At 36.6% G+C, this 22,144-nt stretch overlaps 1 protein-coding gene across 1 annotated transcript in view; it reads right to left on the bottom strand.

Annotated features, from left to right (window-relative positions):
* Nucleotides 1-22,144, bottom strand: part of COG6 (component of oligomeric golgi complex 6) — a 45,753-nt gene that overhangs the window by 14,593 nt on the left and 9,016 nt on the right. Inside the window, exons 5-13 of the mRNA XM_072360857.1 lie at nt 19,577-19,688; nt 17,326-17,408; nt 17,035-17,105; nt 15,817-15,910; nt 12,196-12,324; nt 11,995-12,086; nt 8,762-8,826; nt 6,812-6,903; nt 5,303-5,420 (exon numbers count right to left, since the gene is read on the bottom strand). Coding sequence (XP_072216958.1) covers nt 5,303-5,420; nt 6,812-6,903; nt 8,762-8,826; nt 11,995-12,086; nt 12,196-12,324; nt 15,817-15,910; nt 17,035-17,105; nt 17,326-17,408; nt 19,577-19,688 — 856 coding nt within the window. The remainder of the gene's footprint in view (nt 1-5,302; nt 5,421-6,811; nt 6,904-8,761; nt 8,827-11,994; nt 12,087-12,195; nt 12,325-15,816; nt 15,911-17,034; nt 17,106-17,325; nt 17,409-19,576; nt 19,689-22,144) is intronic.

Below are 22,144 nucleotides of genomic sequence, written 5' to 3' on the forward strand. Positions count from 1 at the left end.
ATTCCCGACTACTTCAGTGGTAGAATTATTAGTAAAGTCAGGGAAAATTAATGCACTGCTATATTCATTCTAAATGTTTGCATGCATATAAGTTGTTCGTTTTTTTTTCAGAATGAAAAAAGGAAATTTTAAAACAGTTACTGACATTAATTTTTGAAAGCTAAATTGCCATCCTAATTTAAATAAAAAAAAGTGATGGCTTAAGTGTTTTATAAAAATTATTACCAATGATGCTAGTTCCAGGGAAAGAGATTTGCTGAATTCTGCCCATGAAGCAATTGGTTCACACATAAGATAGACAGGAGATAGCTAAAAACTTCTCAAAATGTATGCTGATAATATCAAGACTCTCATCAGCTCTACCTAGCAGTTCAGTCACACCAAAACTAGCCCAGTCAGCTGTTCATCCATGCAAAGAAAATTTCATTTTTTAAACTCTAATACATAAAAAGAGAAATCTGTTCTCCGAAAACAGGTTTAACATAAAAGGTTGTGTCTTCATTTAAGCTTTTTAGCTCTGAAATGCACGTTCTGAAGGGCTATTCAGTGGGAGATGATTACTAAATAAATAATCTTGCATAATATTTGTTTATATTAACTACAGTTAATTCTATTAATTATTGATTGAGACATCCAGGAGAGCAGCACTGTTAGTAGCTCATAAGTGCACCTGCAACCTGCTACTGTGGGTAACACTATCAGAATGATCTATATACTTCACTACCTGAACTAGGTAGTTACCAGCACAGAAGGACATGGACTTACTGGAGCAAACCCAATGAAGGCCTACAAAGACCATGCAGGCTCTGGAATATCTCATACATGGAGAGGCTGAGTGAGCTGGGTTTGTTCAAGTCCTGAGAAGAAGTGGCTCAGGGGGATGTTATCAATGTCTATGAATACTTTATGGGAGGAATAAAGGAGCCAAGGCTCTTTTCAGTGGTGTCCAGTGACAGGGTAAGAGGTGACACACACAGACTGAAACACATGAAGTTAACAGCAGTCCTAAGTCCAAGCCCTGTTAGGATCCTACAGTGATCACCACAGACTCCAAAGTAAAGGATGGGATTCTTTTCTTCTCAACTATCTTTAGTTAACTGGGAAGAACAGATAACAGAAAAATTCTTGTTAGCTTTGCTTTCTTCAAATGGATCCTTTCAGACCACAACACCACTCAGACCACAACAACAAACTATCTCATTTCAACTGTCCCACAGCTGGTTTCCCAGAAACCTAAGAGGTTTCATTTTGATGGAAACCAAATTATGAGGGAGAAGTTCACAGTTATTCCAGTGCAATGCTTTAATACCTTTTCCGCTGACAAACTTAACAGGTTATGGAAACATAACATTTAATTTGCATATATCGAGTATAAAAAGAAGAGCATTAAGTAACATGAACTCCTTTGGCTACCCTACTAATCATCTTCTTCAGATAGCACCTGACAGGTTAGCTCACTTTAGTACCCTTATGATACCTTTCATTCTACTCATTTTGGTGTTTTAAATTATCCCTTCATTTAATAATTGTTCTCATTTATTAGAATGAGATAGTAAGGAAAGACATGCTTGAAGATTCTCTTATAAATTAGCTGCTCTAATAAAACATGCTGGTGCAATGGGCTGATTAAAATGCCTCACCAGTGGACTTGTGATTCTAAATATCAGTTCTCCCAGTGTGAGATGACAGTCCATCTACTCCAGTGCAGTAGCTGCTTTGAGCTTTGCTTCCCATTTCCCTGGAATAGTTTGTTTTCTGATAGTTCTGATTTAGTATTTTCTTCTGGATTTATCACCATATATAAAGTGGTAATCTGCATCAGGTTGTTTTTAATTAGATCCAGTGAGTAACACAAAAAGAACTCTAAATCCCTAAGCAATTGTTTTATGAGTGTTCATCAGTTGAAGGAAACACCAAGGACTGAACTATGGTTCTAAACCCATTCCCTAGCACAACTGTCCAAAAAAGCTATAAAGAAACAAATACCAGCAAGATTTTCAAATCAGGGACACTAATACAGGCAAAATCCCATTAAGGTTGAACAACTAAGGTCTTCTTAGCCAGAAACTAAGCACTTTGTTAGCAGAGCTAGAAAGCACAGGAAAGACTGCCCAACACTTCTGAAAGATGAAAACCCATAAAACAATGCAAGGGAGATGCAGTGTTTGTAGTAAAAGCTGGTGCGCTGAACTTTCAGTGTGACAGAGAGCTGGTGATGCACAGCCTCTGTATGACACCAGCGCTGAGCTCTACGACAACCTGAGAATCTCAAAGCTGTGAGCGATACTTTAAACCTCGAAAACTAAGTACCTTTGGAAGGACTGTCACCAAGTTTCAGGGCAGCTTTGAAGAAGAACAGAAGCCAAAGAGGCTTCCTCATGTTCTGCCTTTCTTTTGATAAAAATGAACTTACTCTCAGGCAGTAAGATGAATGTATCTATTCTATAGGCTTCACATCCTAAGGAGCCACCTGAGAAGTGTGAATGAAAACACGATAAAAAGAGATTCTCAGAACGAAGAATGTGAAGTAGTGAGAACTGCTGACTGCATTATTTTCAGGTTATAACCAGAATGCTTGAGGTTTTCTGATGTAATTAAAAAAAATGTTCATAGGAAAATGCTTCTGAGGAAGTCAGCAGGCACTCTGAACTAACTAGGGATTACCCTGTATCATCTACGGAGAGGATTTGACAACCAAAGAGGGAGAATCCTGATCTAAGACTGCCTTTAAGATTCCATACAGTTTTGTGCCTGTGGAAATACTTATGCAATATGGGATCCTTTCTTAAAAATAGATGTATACACGAAGCTGCTTTCTTCTCCTATAAAGAACAGCCTGAAATCTCAGTTTCCCAACATGCTTCAAAAACAAAATGCCAGACAGTTTGAAGGAACTTTTATTCCCAGCATAATCAATAACCCAGGGAATACATTTTTCTATGTTAATGAGGACAGAAAGACATCTCTGTCCTGTCATTTCAATACATTCAAAGGAAAGGGTCTCGAGGAGTTAGCATGCTTCATGAAACCTGCTTTGTCTACAAAGTAAAACCTGCTTTGTCTAAGAAGTCTGCACATATTTCTATTTAAAAGCAAGTTTTGCTTAAATACTACCCTTGTCTATCAACTATAAAACTGTAGATACTAGAAAAACATACCACAGCAAGACACAATAATACATCAGTTTAATCTAGACAGTTGTCCCCACGTTACAGCACAATAGAATTTGCACAGGGCTGAAGGAACACATCATGTTACAAATTCATCAGTAATGATGACTAAATCTTATGGAATTCAGTAGCTATGAACAGTAAATACAAAAACACTTATATCCTCTCTAAATGAAATACCTATTGCAGAACTGATCCCTATTCAAAACTTTCGCTCCTTATTTCTAAGTTTTTAGTAACAACTGATGATATTGAGGTAATAATCTCATCAAAATGGTGATTTTTGAATCAGGCTTGTGAAAAAGGGAAAATAATATATATTTTCCAGACTGCATAAGTGAAAAATTATTTACAAATTTTCAAGTGAGCATTCCTGAAGCAAAGCCTTTGCAATCATATACACAAGTACAAAGGTCTGTCTTCCAGTACTTAAATCTTAAACTAAAGAAAATAAATAAGAGTTCTGGAAACAGCTGTACTGGATACATAGCAAAAATCTGGTAAAAAATGTTGGACTATGAAGAGACTTCTACTTATGTGCTACTGTGGCCTAAATACACATTAATATAAAATGATCCAGATGACAAAAAGCAACTTAAAGACTCCTCAATATGCAAAAACATTGCAACTTCCATTACTAAAGTCATGGAGACATACAAGAAGGCAGAAAAACTGGCTATCTGTGTATTAACGGAGTAAATGAAGTAACAGGAGAATTAAATTTATGTCAAAGTAAGGTCTTTATCCCATGGAAACAAATGTTGCTCTGGGTGTAATTCAGCCTGCTAACTTTTGTTTTTGGGGAAGGAAAACTATTTTTAGTCACAAAGAGACAGGACATTATTCTATCAATTCAGTAGTCCACTCACAAAGGAAAATAACATCAGGTGATTCACAGGACTGCCCCAAACTCTGTTACAAGAGCTACGCATCAGTACAGTAAGAATTCTTCTCATGTGTACCAATAGCTAGTTGTTAACTCCTACGTTTACCTCCATATATGCATGTAAAATTGTCAATTGTCAATGTGTTTATGAGAAAAACCAGTACTTCTTACAGCACACGGTAGGCTGGTATGCCAATTCATTATTCTGAACGACTTGCACTGAAGTGCCATTGAAGGCAGCAGTACAGTCACCATCATTTAAAGTCATGAAACCCAAATATGACCCCTTTATAAAACAAAAGGAGTGTCTACAGCCAGTCACATCCAGACTGGAAATCGAGGGAAGAGGAACTAAATACCTGTCAATGCAACAAATGGATTGACATGATGGGTCAACAGTTGCACAATGGGTTGATGGCTGGGCTACATGACCATAGTGGTCCTTTCCAACCGTAATAAGTCTATGAAGTTAAAGAGGATTACAGTGGCATCCTATAATGACTACACGTGCAGCCTAATAGTTTGTTTTTACCTTGCTCAGACCTCAGAAAGCTGAAACTCAATTGCAACCTGCTATGAATACAGCAAGGAGAGCTTAACAAGAGCTGTTACAGGTACTGAACAACGAGAAGTTCATGGAAATTAAGTTCAAAGCAAACATCAGGAGACGAAAAGATACCAGGAAAGCAGTGCTGGCTTTGGTACAGTTGTCTAGTTAACAAAATTATATTCTGCTTCTAACAGCAGCAATGCCTGTGGTTTTTATAGAAGACAGAAAAGGCCAAGTTTTCCTTTCACTCAGATTGCCATTCTGGGATTTATTGCGTAACCTCAAAAAGGCATTATTCATATGAGTAATTAATTACTGATCTGATGATGCTTCAATACAAACTATCCAGCTCAATTAGCTGACCCTGCTTTACTGCACTAAGGGAAATTTCACAATTAATTTTACTGTTTGTCATAGATTCTACAACTATGTAAACTGCTCTGCTTCTCTATAAACAAATGTGGCTAATAATGCTATTTTTAGCCATATTTACTAACAGTAATAAAAGAATTAAAACACAGACATGCAGGCTTTTTTATGCAATTCTGTAGCCAGCACAAAGAAACAAGAAAAAATAAATTAATTTTAGGAAAAATTGAAGTCTAAAAGAGCCATTCATCCAATAATCTTGCTAGATAAAAGGGAAATGAAAGCATGAGATTGGAAATATGAAAGCTGCATGATTTTGAAACAAACCTTATCCATCAGTTTACTTGCATGAAGACTCAGGCTGTTAAAGAATATCTTCTTACTCAACAAATGCATTTCTTCTATTGTTGTCAGTAGTGTGGCTGCACTGTTTCCTACGATAGCACTAAAAACAAAACAGAGATTAACTACATGACAAGGTCAGATACTTTAGAAAGCATTTCATATACAATTTGAAAGTTGAAAATGTAGGAATGGGAAGAACAGCCACACTGGCTTTCAAGATACACATATTTAGATGACTGTGAGAACAAGCACAGTTAACCATACCGTCAAGCAAATATAACTTTTAAGTATAGTCTACCTAAAGTTTAGCACTTTTGTCTAAAGTAAAAATACCTCTAAGCTACAAAAGTGGCTAATTCCTTTTGCTTGATCTTTTGAATACTTCAGATATCTTCAGAATCTTGTTGCATTTAGTGGGTTATATGTCAAAGTGGATTTTCTGTTCATCAATCAGGCACACTCCCCTTATACAGGAGGAAATCATTCAGCTGATAGGCGGTACTTTAACAATCTTTAAACAATACATCACTTGCAGGAGAAAAACCAACAGACTTCAGACCTTCCATTTTAACATCGCATTTTCAGTTTCTTTGTAACCACTGGGAAACAGACTTTGAAGATAGAAAAATGAAGATAGAAAAATGACAGCAAAAAATCTTGCAGCTGTTTTGACAATGAGAATCGGAATAAAATATGTTTTTCTCAATATTATGAAAGAAAAAAAAAAAAAGTCCTCTATGTGTTCTACCAGAGACCTGCAGTGCCATCACACTTGCAGCATCTAAATGCAGCAGTAGATGCCCAAGAACCATTTATTCCATTCCATCCAATACCTGAATACTGAACATAAGCTCAAGCCATAGCACTAGTGGCTCAAATTCTCTGTATTTCAGAACATGGCTGTGGAGGAACACTTTCCTGCTATTGCTCTTTCTAACCAGTGTCAACCACTGCAAATGCCAAACAACAGTGATTCTGATTCTTCTGTTTCATTGTTCTTAGGGACACCTAAAAGACTGAAAGATGACCGGTGAACCTTGAACAGCAAGATAGAGAGCAAAGCAATGCACTTCAACAGGAAAATGCAAGTACACAATCCGAAAAAATAGTATTCAAACACAGCTATTTAGGGAAGAAAAAAAAAAATTAAATATCTAGAGAGAATTTAATTCCAGCATTTTTTCAAAGGGATTCCTGATTGTCACCTTAGACGCTTCCTGTAGCTTTTTTAACAAATCTTGGCATCCAGATAGAGAAGTAATAAAAGATTCCTTTTTACTTTTCAAACCAATGCTATATTCCAGAGCACACTCTGTACGAATTGAGGAGTGACAACAGACAAATGGCATTTGCTTGGTATTATGCACATTTCTCCCTGACTGTGCTGTACACAACAAAGACTAAAGCCAAGAAAACTCTTTCTACTATTCTTATCATTATACTTACAATAAAATGAAAGACATCCTTAACATACTTTGTAGTTTTGCATACCTGATTGTATGGTGGTAGAACTTGAGAAGATTAGAAATCTTGTACAGTAAAACTGCTCCTGGCTCAGCGACAATCACCTGCTCAATCCTAACCTGCAGAATAAGCAAACATCCTTCAGGTCATACATTCTAAAAGACAACCTCTATCATTTCATGTGTAGTAAGATGTTGACTTTCAAGAAGTAAATGGGAAAAAAAAGTCAACAAGAGACAATGCCCACTTAACTATAATTTTATGCTTGAATCAAAGTATTTCTGGGGTTGCCAAGTCTCTGGGTAGAAAACAAGCCAATGTTTCTTAAAAAAATTCTTAAAAAATAAAATGAAATTAAATAACCCCTTTTCCCCCCAATATTCCCCTATAGGTTTTTGTTGCAACTTGTTACTGAAAATTTCATAATACCGAGATCATTTTATGGATTAACACCAGTACATACTGGAATTTTCCTCAGCACTGAAAGAAGCAAGAGTAGCTACAGAATCCCTAAACTATAACCATTGATCTTTAGCTTCATGCAGCAATTTGGAGTATTCAAAACATTAGGCATTTTACCCAAAAGACAATATTTTGCCTGAATTAATCTCTCCTTTACTTAAAGGAGATTTCACATATCTGCCACCAGTATGTAACTAGATATTTTTATAACTAACAAGCAGCTATGTTGACTGTTTATCATAACCAGGAGATATTGGTTACACAGACCAAAACAGTGCTGACTTTCTTTACACTCGGACAGTTGATGTCTTGTCTCCATGGTACACACAGTCTCAATTCACTCATAAAAAGCTGTCCCAAGGTCAAGCTCTGGGCGCTCATGAAGCAGTGAAAGTCAGTTACTTATCACTGCACTATTCTCCCATGTGCCTATGCGTGAAAGGGCTACAAACAGATCACCATCCAATCTCCAAGTTATTTGTCTGCTGTTCGGTGGAGCACAACGTGCAGCAGTGCCTTCTTGGCAGAGCCAGCCGCAGAGATAAGCAACTAAGATTATGCTCCCTTTGCATCCAAGTTTGAGACCAAAAATGAAGAATAATTTTTGACTCTTACTTGCAAAGCTCAATGCACAACATTAATTTCAACATTCAGCTGTATTTTCATCTCCAATTCACAAGCATGTACAGAAGTATATATACATACACCCATTTTCAGTGTTGCATATTAGCATATTTGGACACGGATATATTACTATAGTCCCTTGGAGAGAGTACAGGCTGAAGAGATGTTAAAGAACGTTGTGGAACTAAAAATGGTCCAGAGAAAAGTAAGAAGATGTTAACTAGGCAACAATTTTTCATGGTTTCTTTCAATATAAGAGTTACTAAACAAAACAAAATCAACAGGAACTGATTTTACAAAAAGCCTCAAGTTGAGCTGTGCACTTCCCTCTTGCTAGATATGTTGTGAACACCAGCATTTTATACCAACTTGACACATTCATGGAAGAAAAATCTATGGAGGTCTATTAAATACAAAGACAGCAGCTACAGTTCAGTAAATCCTTAATAAGCCCTCAAACTGCTGAGGAAGCTATCCTGAAGAACCATCTTGACACACTTCCAAAACATCCTTTAAGAAAATAACACGGGTATGACCAAAAACAGGGTACTAAGTTGAAATGATTTTCCCATATTCCCATGTTCCCATATTCTTATCCCAAAGCTAAATTTTTGCAGATAAGTACCAGTGAACTTCAAGAAAAGCAAAATAGATCAAGATACAGGTTTAGTATCCTAGCACCTCTTGCTGCATGAATACTTCTAATTAGACTACTAGCTACATTCCCACAAACTATAGAACCCTTAATTTTGAAAGGCATTATAATTTTCAAAGTTGAGAACCTAGTCTTAATCTAGGAACAACAACAACACACTGTAGAAATGTTCTGAGAAAGAAGAGCAGATTTTGTTTCAATGTATTTAGAGTACTAAGAAAAATAAGATACAATACCTTTAGAGGCCTGCAAACACCTTCTGTGATGTGCCCAACCACTTCTTGAATATTTTCTTCCACACCTACAGTGAATGCAAGCACGTTACGATTATGCAAATTTAATTCTCTTTCCTTCAAGACCATAAAACAAATAAACAAATGTAAAAGCAACTCCTCCATAAAAAAACAAGAACCCTAAACATCATGAACAGCGCGTTCTTTTCTTCACAAGACTAGTTTATACCTCCACTGAACTTCAAATCTAACCATTAAGAAACAGTTGCATGACAAAACAGTCCTGAAGACTCATTACCTTATGCTACACAACTGCTTCTTAGCACAACACAGTGCCTGGGGATTTCAGAGAGAAGGAACAAAGGGAAGAAAAATGATTTAGCCAGAAACAGTCACAGTGATGCTCAGCATCAATACTTCTTGCAACTAAAGAAAAAATGAGGGGGGAGGGAGACGGGACTGAGATGCTTAAGGAGCAACAGTACCTACCATTATGAAAGGCCTGAACTGAAAATATACATGCCTGACAGTGACGTGCTCATGGCATTGTTACAACTTACATCACATATGTACCTTCACACTGTACTGTACCACAGCATTAGCAAGTGCTTCCTCCCCAGCAGCAGTTGAAACTAATCTATCAGAGAACGAACTATATATGAAAGAGAATATTGCCCAGTCTTATCACGAAACACAAAATTAATTGTTGCATGGCAACCAGCACTGTCATAAATCAATCAAACTGAAAGCAACAGATCTTCAAGCTCTCACTTCAGTAACAACTCGGAATAGATTTATGGAGACAGCAATAGTTTAATTCTAATTTAAAACTTGTCAACAGGAGTTCATCTTCAGATGGGACCCATGCAATGAACAGTAAACAAACTGACTGTGATAAAAATCAGGCGACCTGAAGCTGTATTTTACAGATCTTGTTTCACACTAAAAGAGATTACCTCTCAAAGAAAAAAATTATAGAAGATTAGAGACATGTGGCAATGCCTCTTTACATCAAGACAGGTGAAAAGCCACATAAGCGAAAAACAAATTCAGTATGGTCGTCATAGCTAAGAACTTCAACATTCTAAATTGGCACTGCCATAAAAATATGTTTATATATTTATGTATTGATACTAAACAAGAAAACAAGACTACAAACCACAAGGTTCATGGCCTGTTATGTCACAGCTAACTCCCCAAAACATCCTAATAATGTACACATTTCTTTGGTAGGAACAGCCACCTTTTTCTGGTTCATCAATATAACGAGCACATCTTTGCAATCATGTTTCTAAACCAGACTGACTCATTAACAAGTTCTTGGGTATGAAATTTTAGCTGCAAAAAATATACAAGTTCAAATAGCACAGAACACAGAATTACAATTTTGGTATATCGTATGCTTGTGCCATCACATACACTTTCAGATCTAATTAGGGTATTTTAGACTTAGCAAAGAGCAAAAGCAAATCTTCCAACACAATTGATTATATAAAGTGTTCCAATTATTAGCAAGTCATGGTGACATGGAAGAATTACAGATTAAACAACTCTTAAGAGATGCAAAATCACTTTCAGGTCCAGTACAATGCAAAATCACTGACCTACTCTGAATTTTGCAGTGCTTAATATTTGAACTGCTTTTCTGGCCAGATAAATTTTCAAGGGCTAATACTTGCAAGTTTGTAATTTTAAAGCTTTTCAAGTTACTCAGGAGTACTTTGTTACGGGCTATGGATTCTGTTCTTTCTAAAGTCAAAATAATGAATAGCTCTCCAAAATGGTACACACAGATCTTCTTCTACTGGGACCAACTCTACATCTGTTTCTACCCACAGACAGACATGTTGCCTTTTTTCCTTCTTTTATAAAGAGAGGGGGAAGAATTTTGTGTCAGTGCGACTCAACACCTTCCCCACAGTCCTAAAATTATATAGGGCTTATAGAAGGACTTAACAGTGATCTGAACTCAGAGACACCTGACTTAAAATAATAAAAACAATTCCACCTCCAAAAAACTATTCGAAGTGAAACTAGAGACAAAACATTTGACTGACCTAGTATAGGTGAGACAGTATTTCTCTACATTTCACCTTAAAAATTGCTCATCTACTGTATGCTAGCTGTATGCTCAGTCTCCCTCTACAGGAAACAGGGAAAAACAAAACAGTTTTGATGAAGAGTCTCCAGAAACGCCTATATCAGAGCTATCTTTTGTTAGGAAGATTAGCCTTCTGGAAAGAAAACAACTCTCATTATCTATAATCACAAACCAACAAGATGTCCACTCTTAAATGGACAAGTTAAACTAACTTAACTTCTGCCGCAGCCTGTGCAACCTGAAGACTGCACAACAATATTGATCATTCACTTCAAACCTCTCAGTGCCACATACACTGTACACACTCATTAGTACCAGATTAGGATCCGTTTTTATACAAAGCATATAATCTCAATCTATTTAGTCTGAACCATAAAACTGCACTTCCCACTTAAGGTTTTCTTCTATATTCAGTGGTATCCCATTAAGTACTGTTTCATCTTATAGATCTTATCCTACAACCATACTCATTATCAGATTTTTTTCCAGAGATGCAGAGGAACAGTTGACAGCTGCACCTTCCAGGCTTTGTTGGCACTTGTGTGTAAGTCTGGCCCCCTGTTTAGTAAGTCTGTCTGAAGGTGTAGAGACCCATCACATTACAGCTTCTACTGAAAAAAGTTCTCAAAATCATGGTTCAACATATTTAAAAGAGAGAAAAACTGCTGAAAAATCTGCATGAGAATCTACAGTTTCATTAATAAATGAGATACTTGTTATCATAAAGCTGTATCTACAGTGGCCTACTGTGTCCTTCAGAAACCTATTACCTGACAGATGAAAATTCCCTTGTTTGTAAAATAGAAGGAACAGAGAAAGGAATAACAGTTCTCAAAAAATAACCTTGTGATAATGTGTTTAAAGATATACTTACATCTTGTGGACAATTCTGAACTCTCAGCTACAGTCCAAAATGTCTTTTTGTAAATTTAGCGTAAATGTAGTGAATATAGTAAAATGAAAAGAATGTAATTTGAAGTATTCTTCTTCACTAAGGACTTCTGACAAAACGCAACCCTATGTTATTCTGAAGTTAATTCCAGGCAAATGAAAACTCTCAAAACTTAAGCCCATTCGCACTTCTTAGCTTACTTTCTTATCACTCCTCAGTATACGTTTTGAAATCAAGTACTACCTTCAATGGTTACAAGCTTTAACATAGCCTCTAGATGTTCTTTTTCAGAAGCTGTAGCTTGATGCAGCCAGGCCAGCATGTCTCCTACATACCTAAACAAAGACAAAAATTTCTGCGTGAAACAGGAGTTTATGGTGTGAAGGATTCAAAGTGTGAACAGGCAAAAGAAGGATTATTCCTTATACATTCCCAGTACAGTACCTCAGAGGATCATGCGAGTGCATTTCAATAGGGCGGGGAGTACCTCCCAGACCTCCTCTGGTGAGAGCATCTATAAAGCCACGGACGACAGCACTCCTTCGAGCTGTTCCAAACTCATCCAGAGTGTACCTGTAATCAAAACATGAAAATGGGTAAAAGAGAACAGTCTACCGTATCACATTTAATCTCTTCCCTTTTACAGTTAATATGAGTCATCATTTCTGTAGTTCTAAAAACTTGCACCAATGCTTCTACTATACAGCATTCAAAACTTCCTGACATTATTGTCGCTACATAACAAATACTACAGATGGTTTTTCTTTGACCCTTGTGTTCACTTACCACGCACAAGTAAATAAATGCAAAATCATTTCTGTCTTTGCACACGTAAGCGTGTATTGACAGGTCTGGGACTCCTGTTCACATGTGGCTCACAACTGAATGACAGAAGCAGCAAATCATTGCCACAACACAAAGCCTCCTCATTCCTCCAGATCACCAGATGATTAGTAGTGACAAAGTTATTTGCACATGGTTGTCTGATGTCAATCAAATGAATCTAAGTTACATATTTAAAGCACAGATAATTGTAACTCAGACTGCTGAATCTCAAATGGCATTCTGGTAATAGAGATGGTACCCAGAAGATACACAAAGCTCATTTTTGAAGAAGGCTACTTTCCTGCTGGGGTGAAAGCACAATGACAGCTGATGGATGGGAAACGAACACTGCTAACACCCTTGATTTACCTGGTTAAAACAGAACTTTAGAAAGCAATGGAACAATCCGTTTTTTGAAAAACAGAATTTAAGTATTTTGAATATGATCCACAAACTACAATGAGGAAAAAGAACAAAGACAACAGCATATTTTCCCAACATAACAGAAGAAATGCCAAAGAGTAGGCTTGGTGTCACTTACCCATGACACCCAGCAGCTGAACAGATACAAAAATAAAATAATAATAATAGAAAGCATGTTACTCACTGACTGAAGTTAAATAAGTACTGTGCTCACAATTAAACAGACACGAAGGACAGAATACAAAGGGAAATAATACACTGTGTCATACATGTTTCAAGTTATGTTCAATTAGATTTTTCTTATACTATAAATAGTTGAATGAATCACTCATTTTTGTTCTTTTTTTCATCTGAGTTACTATTAATGGGAGGAGCAGAGTGAAGAATCTTGAAATTTCTTTTTCAGTATTCCTCATACACTGTACTTCCTTACTCAGAGAGTAAAGATATGCTTTTTGGTTTTTGTTTTAACAAAAGGTTGATAAAATAAGCCCTTAATCAATCATTACTTACAAAATGTATGCAGTTAAAAGAAATCTAGAATCCACTGACTGCCCACAGCCCAGGAATAGCAGCACTGCAGCTCCGATGTTAGGAAAAAGCAGCCAAGCTTCCCCCCTCTAATAAACAGCTGTTGTTACAAATACAGCAGGATAATGTAACAGTGAGATCGTAAGACCCTTTTGATTTGAATTCAGCAGTTAGTAATGGTAATTTTGGTTAAAAAAGAAAAATACAACTCGTTTTCATGTCGGTCTCAGTAGAATAGGGGATTACAACCCTGAAATCTGACATGCATAAAAATTAATTAGTAGCAATTACTTGTACTAGAAACACACTATTTAGTATTATTTTAGGGGAAGAAAACAACATTTAGATGCCTTTCATTCCTATTCCAGTTTTTCAAAAACCCAGTAAAATAATAATAACCATTTGTGAGGGAAGGAAGAAGGCAGTGGAAAAGCTCTGGAAATCAGGGTGGAGGATGGAAGAGGAACACTGTTTTGAACTACGACTCCATGTATTATCTATTAAACAGTTCTCAATGTTTGTTAGAAATACGAAGTAAAAGCAAAGTGAAATACATTTTTTCAGCTCTGTAGTTAGTTTCCAAAAGGCCATCCAAAGTACAATCTTTCTGTCACCTGAAAATTAACATTACAAATTCTTGTTTACTTATTTATGTTGTCTTGTTTCCAAACTGTTCTTCTCCGTCTTACTTTTATCCAATCAAATCACAACCTTTATCAAATTCTGGGGCAGTAATTTGGAAGGGAAGCTGGGCTCAGCTCATACGAATAACAGCAATTAAAAGGTATTTTCTTCCATGATCTAGTTTTTACATTTCAATTTTGACAATGATAATCTATGGTGAGTGAGACATGGTTCCATCTTTTTACAGTTCCAGGAGGAAAAAAAGTGTCCTTTCATCTTATTTATTTATTTATTAACTTTGGTAACATTTTCTTATCAACATAGCTATTTATAAGAAAAAAAGTTAGGAGAAAAATAAAGTCTCTATTGCAGATTCATTTTAAGCTAGATAGCTGTGGGTTTATACAGAAGATACTTCAGTTTTTGCTGTTTTCAGTCAGTTTAAAAGAGCAAAACTATAGTTTTATGAAGTTGAAAGTAGCACCATTTAACAAACTACTTATTGCAGAAAATGCAAAACTTATTTATAAAGAACCCTATGAAATGCTGTGAATGATCCTAATCAGCTGTGAGAAAAGGCTCAGAGGACAAAGTGCAAAAAAAAAGGGCTCTCCAACCCCTCACTTCAGCCTAATGTATCAGCTGGCTGCAATGCATGTAAAGAGCAAAATCAAAACAAAATTTCAACGTCAAAGAAGCTAAACGTACCAGGGCTAACGGTAAAACTACATCCTCTGATATATGGTCACTCCAACATAAACAGTTCTTAGAGTGCCACCTCGTGGCCGTCAACAAACTACCATTTAATTTACATTGAACAACTGAACAAGTGAGGATTAGTAAATATCTAAATACCCGCTATGTTTTGAAGACCCATATGTAGTAGCTTGTCTTCCATTCTCCTCAGAGAGGATCTGATTTATAAGTATCTTAAGTTCAGGAGTCAAAGAGACATGAGTAACCTCTTTTCAGTGGTCTGTAGGGACAGGACAAGGGGAAACGGCCATAAACTGGAGAACAGGAAGTTCTGCACCAATGTGCCCCCAATGCCTCTTCACAGTAAGTGTGATGGAGTACTGGAACAGGCTGCCCAGAGAGGTTGTCAAGTATCCTATGGAGATACTTAAGACCCACCTGGATGCCAACCTGTGCAGCCTGCTGTAGAGGGCCTGCTTTTGTAGGGGTTGGACTCTGCGACCTCTGGAGGTTCTTTCCAGCCCCTACAATTCTGTGATTATGATTTGTACAGTCAGCATTAAAAAATGTCTTCACTATCAAAAGTGCTTCAGCAAAAGCTAATTAGCACTTATCAATTTTTTCACTTTGGGAATTTAAGTGAGACGATCCTGTCATTTGGATAGCTTTTTTTCTCTACAGAAAAACCCTGCAAGGACAGCAGCACAAATTCAAATATAAACAACAAGTCTGTCATTTTATTTATAAAGCAAAAAGTTTGAAGAAGTCCAACATCTACTATATCATAGGTATGTCAAAGAAACTTCTGAATTTTAGATAATTCTAATATTTTTATTATTTATTTCTTCAAATCTGATGGAAGACTAAATTGTCACTGTCCTTTGTACTGCAAATCATTGCAGTCTTCAATTTCCATGGGCTGAAAATACTAATTTATGTTATAGATTGTCATGAACACCGACTTACTTGTAGAGAACAGGTCTGTCTTGTAAGGCTTCCATGGCTTGAGCAAGAACTGGAGAAATGTCACAGGATTCTTGTGTCAAAGTCCTGCATTCATCTATAACAAATCAACAGAGATAAAAATGCCTTCTTTACAGTGTAATACGTTTTCCACAAGGCTGACAAATAAGAAAAGGGGCTACAGATTCAGAAGTTTCTGATTTTGAATTCAAGCCTCCAGAATGTGCTACCTGGCTTTGTTTGTATTAATGTAATTAATTTCCCCCCTTAAGCAGTACTTTGCTGTAAACTGGATGTCCATCACAAATCTCAACAGAAGTAAAAATTAAGGGAAGCTTATTATCTGCTTACACCCACATGCAGACGTTAAATCATTCAACCATAAAAATTCTGTCAGGTTTTATATAAGAGATTGACACATCCCAGATAAAGCACTGAGGAAAAAAATGGAGCAAGCGTTTAGCCAAGCTGTGAGGGCTTTTTGTTTCTTTGTTTTTGCTTTCACTTTAATGACATAACTATATAATCTTCCAAAGCCTATGCAGGAATGTTGAAATCGCATAAACTAAATCACACAACAGCATAATAATGCTTAATTTTTGTTAGGATGAAACTGCAACAACTATCTGAGACTTCAGCACCCACTGAAGAACAGCCAACGATTTTCATCTCTCTTTGCACTAGCTTATTGCACACCTCTTGCTATAGATTACTTGACAGAAGTAATTTAAAAGTATCTACATTTTATGCTGTTATATATCATATCTAAAACCAGTGCTTGGATCCTGAAGACATGAAAAAATAATCACCTACGATTCAAAAGAGCATCTTAATAAAATAAGTTGGTTTTGTTTGTTTGTTTTAATAAGCCACTTATAAAAAAGAACAGAATTTTCCTGTGACCTGTGAGAAAATAAAATGCAATACACTTAGCAATTTCCTTAGACTATCTAACTGTAATTATTGTTGCTTGTGGAAAGACATCTGAAAATACAAATACGTAACTTCTGTTTTACAAACAGATGAGGTTGGACCAAAAAAGGGGGGACTCTCCAGTTAACCACTTGGTTCATAAAAGGTTGCTTTTAGACAAAGTAAGAAGGAAACCCAAAGCTTTGTTAATGAGTCTTGGAAAAAGTTTCTGTTGAGTTCAATCCACATCAAAGAATTAAAGGCATCATCATCACCATATTCATACACAAAAAAGAATGGCAGTCCTACTTTGAGTCCATCTGTAAAGTCGCTCATAAGACGTTTCTTGCAGTAAAGCCATCTGTTCCATAATTTCCAAGCTACAAGACAGAAATTTTTTATTTGCAAACACTATTCTAGGTAGTACTACCAGAAAAGTATTAAAAGTACCATTATTAAAAGTATGAAAATTAATACCTTTAAATGTTCTTCATTTTGATGTGAAATCTTCCAGAAGGTCATGAGAAATAAAGACCGAGACCCTGCCATAACTTTTGTTTGTAACTAGCAAAGGTTATCTTGCATTTAAGTAACACTTACCCTGCCCTTTGCTGATTTGTCCGGAGGAGAATCTTGACATCATCATGAATTTGCTTTACTCTTCCCAAAGCCTTGAAAAAGTCCTAAACCAGTAAATAAAATAAACACAGGGTTAAACGAAAAAAGAAAAAGAAAAAGAAAGCAAATTCTCATTTACACCCCTTGCAGTTTATACTCCCGCTTTTAATTTCATTTTCGTGCTGCTTGTAAATATAAGCTTCCCTGCTGCTTCTCATCCTTCATTCCATCTTAACAACGTCTTGACATTTTTCTCTCCCATTGCATCACTCCTTTCTGCAACATCTTGTTTCTTTTTTTTTTTTTAAATAGCCACCAAGATGTGTTTTTAATCTGTCCTGGAGGTAATGGGCATAGATTCTACATTTAGCTATCAATTCTGGGAGGTTTTGAGGGTATTATTATGTATTCCACTATCATCCCCTTATTAACATTAGCAACTACAGAGTAAAGTAAAACACCACATAGTACAATGATTACACTATGTTTTGTTTTCATATAATAGGGTAATCCTAAGAAAAATTAAGCCTTTACAACATACTACACCAAGGATTTCCAACATAACATTTCCATCTCAAATAATGTATCACCAGTAGAGAAGAAAAAAATCCTGTAGAAGACACTGAGGTTGGAGCAAGAAGGCTGTTTTGCTACTATTTTAAAGCATTAATGCAAATCTACTAACATTATCAAACACTTCTTATTACAAAGTCTTCTTTCAAACACTATAAGGGAGACCAGAGATTGAGATGTGGCTGCTTCCTTTGTGACTTGAATACAATTTGCCTCAGAAGAGTTCCATTCTGTTTCAAGTCATATAAAACTATCTTAAGAGAAACAGTCAATTGATTTAACACACTGGCTTGCATCAACTGTGTTGAAGATCATGTATTTGTAAAAACCCAGAAATATACGTGTAAAATCTCCCCAAACCAGAAGCCTGACTTTAAAGTCGGTGCTTTTTACCTACTTTAGAATCAGCCAGTGTGCCTGAAACTTTATTACTGAAGTTTGTAACATTTCTTAGGTAGGTCAAAGTATTAAAAGGATTAATCCTTGCTCGGCTGCAAACCAAGCACTCAGTAAATAGCACAGCGCTGCTATCATTGTTCCTTGCAATGTGCTGTTTAGAAATCTGAATGTTATTTCATGATAATAGTTGGAACAAAAGCATACAGCAATTACTCAAGCGCACAACCATTTAACACATTCCACTTATGCTTTCATTAGCATTGTTTATGGTTATCTGTTTCACGTCTTCAATAATGCTTGAACTGGAAACAGGATGCCTGTGGGAATGAGATACTATGTCTCAGCAGGTAGTCTGCATTTAAGTGGAGGTTTCTACGCAACTACAATAAAAAAATCTATTAAGTATTCTCAGTTCTCTCATTATTCAGTTTGCTCGTACTGCAGAACAATAACCTGCATTACCAAAAAATGAACATTTTAAAAAACTTGCTCTGGAAGGTGGCTGAAAGTGAAGCAGCACCTAGTATCTTTATCAACAAAATAATAAAAAGAGAAAGTCCCAAATTATATTGATCTAAGTTACTGAATGCTGATTATATATACATACCTGTACACACACACACATAGAATCATAGAATGGCCTGGGTTGAAAAAGACCACAATGATCGTGTAGCTTCAACCCCCCTGCTATGTGCAGGGTCGCCAACCACCAGACCAGGCTGCCCAGAGCAACATCCAGCCTGGCCTTGAATGCCTCCAGGGATGGGGCATCCACAGCTTCCTTGGGCAACCTGTTCCAGTGCATCACCACCCTCTGTGTGAAAAACTTCCTCCCAATATCTAACCTAAACCTCCCCTGTCTCAGTTTAAAACCATTCCCCTTTGTCCTATCACACACACACAAGAGCACTACTTAGTACTGAAGGACATCAATTTCTCATTTGCTTTATTTGAGCATGTAGTAGTTTTAAAACATCTCTACTGAAAACTGAGGCTCCATAAAGGTCTTTTTGAAGTGCAGGAATACATGACAGCTCTTATTGCTCCTTAAACTCATTATACAAACTAGAATTTAATGCTGGTTTTCTTTCTTGCTACCAAAATCTTTCATCACACATTTCAAACTCATCAGAAATTCCGCACTGTGTTAAAAGGTACATTCCTCCATAAAAAAATGAAACTACAAGCCGATAATAAGATCTCAGTTAGGATGTTTTTACATTTTAGTTCAGGGCAAAGCTTTTAATGTTCACTGAGTTACCTCAGTAATTGGCTCATCTTTCGTGCCTCGAAGGAGGTTCATTTCATCTGGTGTCAGTTGGAATTTTGCTATGAACGCATCTGCAACTTGTGCTTTCATTTCTAGTCTCTGACTGTAATAAAGTGAAAAGGACATTAGCTGTTAATGCTTATCTCTGATTCATTTTGCATATTCATACTCTTGCAAATATAATAAGCACTAGAAACCAATGCTATTAAATTCTAATAGTACATTTTTGCCATCAAACACTTGAGTCGCATCTTTATGTACAATTTTCCATTAACTTACATACATTACTGAACAAAAACAATGTAAAGTTAACATATCTGAGAACTAATAAATCCTTTCAAAAATATCCCCTTCGCGTATGTATCAGAAATGATCTAATCTGGATAATTTGTACTTGAACAATTTAATGATTGCAATTATCTCCTTCCAAATTCATCCCAGAAAGATTGAGTTTTCAGCTCCTGTTCTCAGAAAGACATAAAAAGCTGTAGAATCCAAACCAAGGAAAACAATCATTCGATGCATCCAGCTTTCTATAGAAGAGCACGTTTCTGTTTAACAATATACAGATGGGATACCATTTCACTAATCTCGCAAGCAATCAAGAAGTAATGGCTGATTGTTTGGTTATTATCCTTCCTGAAATAAACACAGCAGGGATGTGATATGCTAATGCCATCTCTCATGGGCAGCTTTTGTTTTTGTTTTTTTCTTTACAGGTGTGTCCCACTACACACTTTACAATCGCAAAGGAATCTAATCTTATTCCACAGGAAGGGTTTGGAGTTCCAATACCAACAGAAAAACTGCTTCAACTGTGGTTTGAGCACACAGCATTCCATGAAATACACTATTTTCTAGACATCGAGAAGACACTGAACTAGTTATCTGCAGAAGAACAGGGCTCAGTTATTACTTTAAGACCATTTCAGCTTCCAGTGTAATTACTACAAGATAAATACACGGCTATTATAGAGTGGTAAGTCAGACAAATACACTTCTAAAACTGACTGCTGTAATTAAATTTGCTCACAACATTAAAGCTTGAAAATTAAGTTTTCACTTATTTGCAACTTCTCTGTTACCCAGCTCTGGTGTTTGGATTGCACTCAGCTAAAGAAGCAGAGAAAACAGGCAGCCCTGCTGCAGACTTAGATAATATTCCTACCCTGCAGCTCCACAAACTGTTTTAGAGGTCAGATGAAACGTTCTGCAGTTGTCAATACTCCGGCATACTCGTCAGCAAGGACAGGAATATGAAACCCGGAACTGTTTAGTAGTGAGATTTATTACATTTGAGGTGAATAATTAAAAAATAAAAAAATTAAAAAAGGCCAGTATTTCTGAAGTCACACAGAAAAAATGTAAAAAAAATAGAAAACTAAAAAAAAAAAAAAAAAAAAAAAAAACATAAACAAAATAGAATACCTGGTGTAGGAAAACTGCTTTGGCAGGGGGGTTGGACTCGATGATCTCTGGAGGTCCTTCCCAACCCCTATGATTCTGTGATTCTGTGAAAATCTCACATGCTTTCACACCACACCTTTAAATTTCACATGGGTCCTACACAGATGTGACTGTTACAACTTTATATTGGCATTTCCACCATGTTTAAAAATCCTAAATGCTTATGACTTAGCTACTGAAATTGAAAACCAGGCATGGACGCTTCGAGTTTCATCAAATGATGGTGCTTTTAGCAACACATTCCTCTTCCACACTATTGTGATGAGGAATTAGAATCCATCAGTGTCACCATCAGTGGATTTGATTGAAACAACCAGCTGCGTAATTCAGTGAATTACCTTTATTTAATTGCTCTCCCCTCTCACAACAGAAATCCCTATTTTATATTTGACTACAAAGCTGAGTAGACTTACATTAGACTCTCTCTGCTATAGTGAAGGCAAGGAAGGTAGGAAGGAGGCTGGAAAAAGCAAATGCAAGATCTTCTTTGGGTTTATCTAAAGAAATACTATCTCCCATAAACACAGCAACAACTGAGACATTTGTTTGTTCTTAGAATCTGTGTACTGTCTGAGCATAAAGAAATTTTAACTGCCCTTACAAAATATTTCCATTTAGTATTCTTGCTCCTTCTTCAGATTTTTTTAACGTTATTTTTATAGGATCTTTCAGCAGTAAGTCCTCACTCTACACAGCTCTCCTTCTATTCCTTTTTTCTTTCTTTCTTTCTTTTATTCCCCTGCTACAAAGAGCAACGTTCCATCAAAAATCATGCTTTTAACCTGTTTTCATCTATGGCTGTGTCTTTGGATAACACCTACTAAAATTCCTCACTGGCCCACTCTGTACCCTTGCAATGATTTACTCACATAAAAGAGTCATAGAACAGAATCACAGAATGGTTTGGGTTGGAAGGGCCCTTTACGATCACCCAGTTCCAACCCACTGCTATATGCAGGGACACCTCCCTCTAGACCACGTTGCTCACAGCCACATCCAGCCTGGTCTTGAATGCTTCCAGGGAGGGGGCATCCACAGCCTCTCTGGGCAACCTATGCCAGCATCTCATCACCCTCACAGTAAAAAAGTTCT

This window comes from Excalfactoria chinensis, chromosome 1, assembly GCF_039878825.1.
Source record: "Excalfactoria chinensis isolate bCotChi1 chromosome 1, bCotChi1.hap2, whole genome shotgun sequence".
In the NCBI taxonomy this organism is placed as follows: domain Eukaryota; kingdom Metazoa; phylum Chordata; class Aves; order Galliformes; family Phasianidae; genus Excalfactoria; species Excalfactoria chinensis.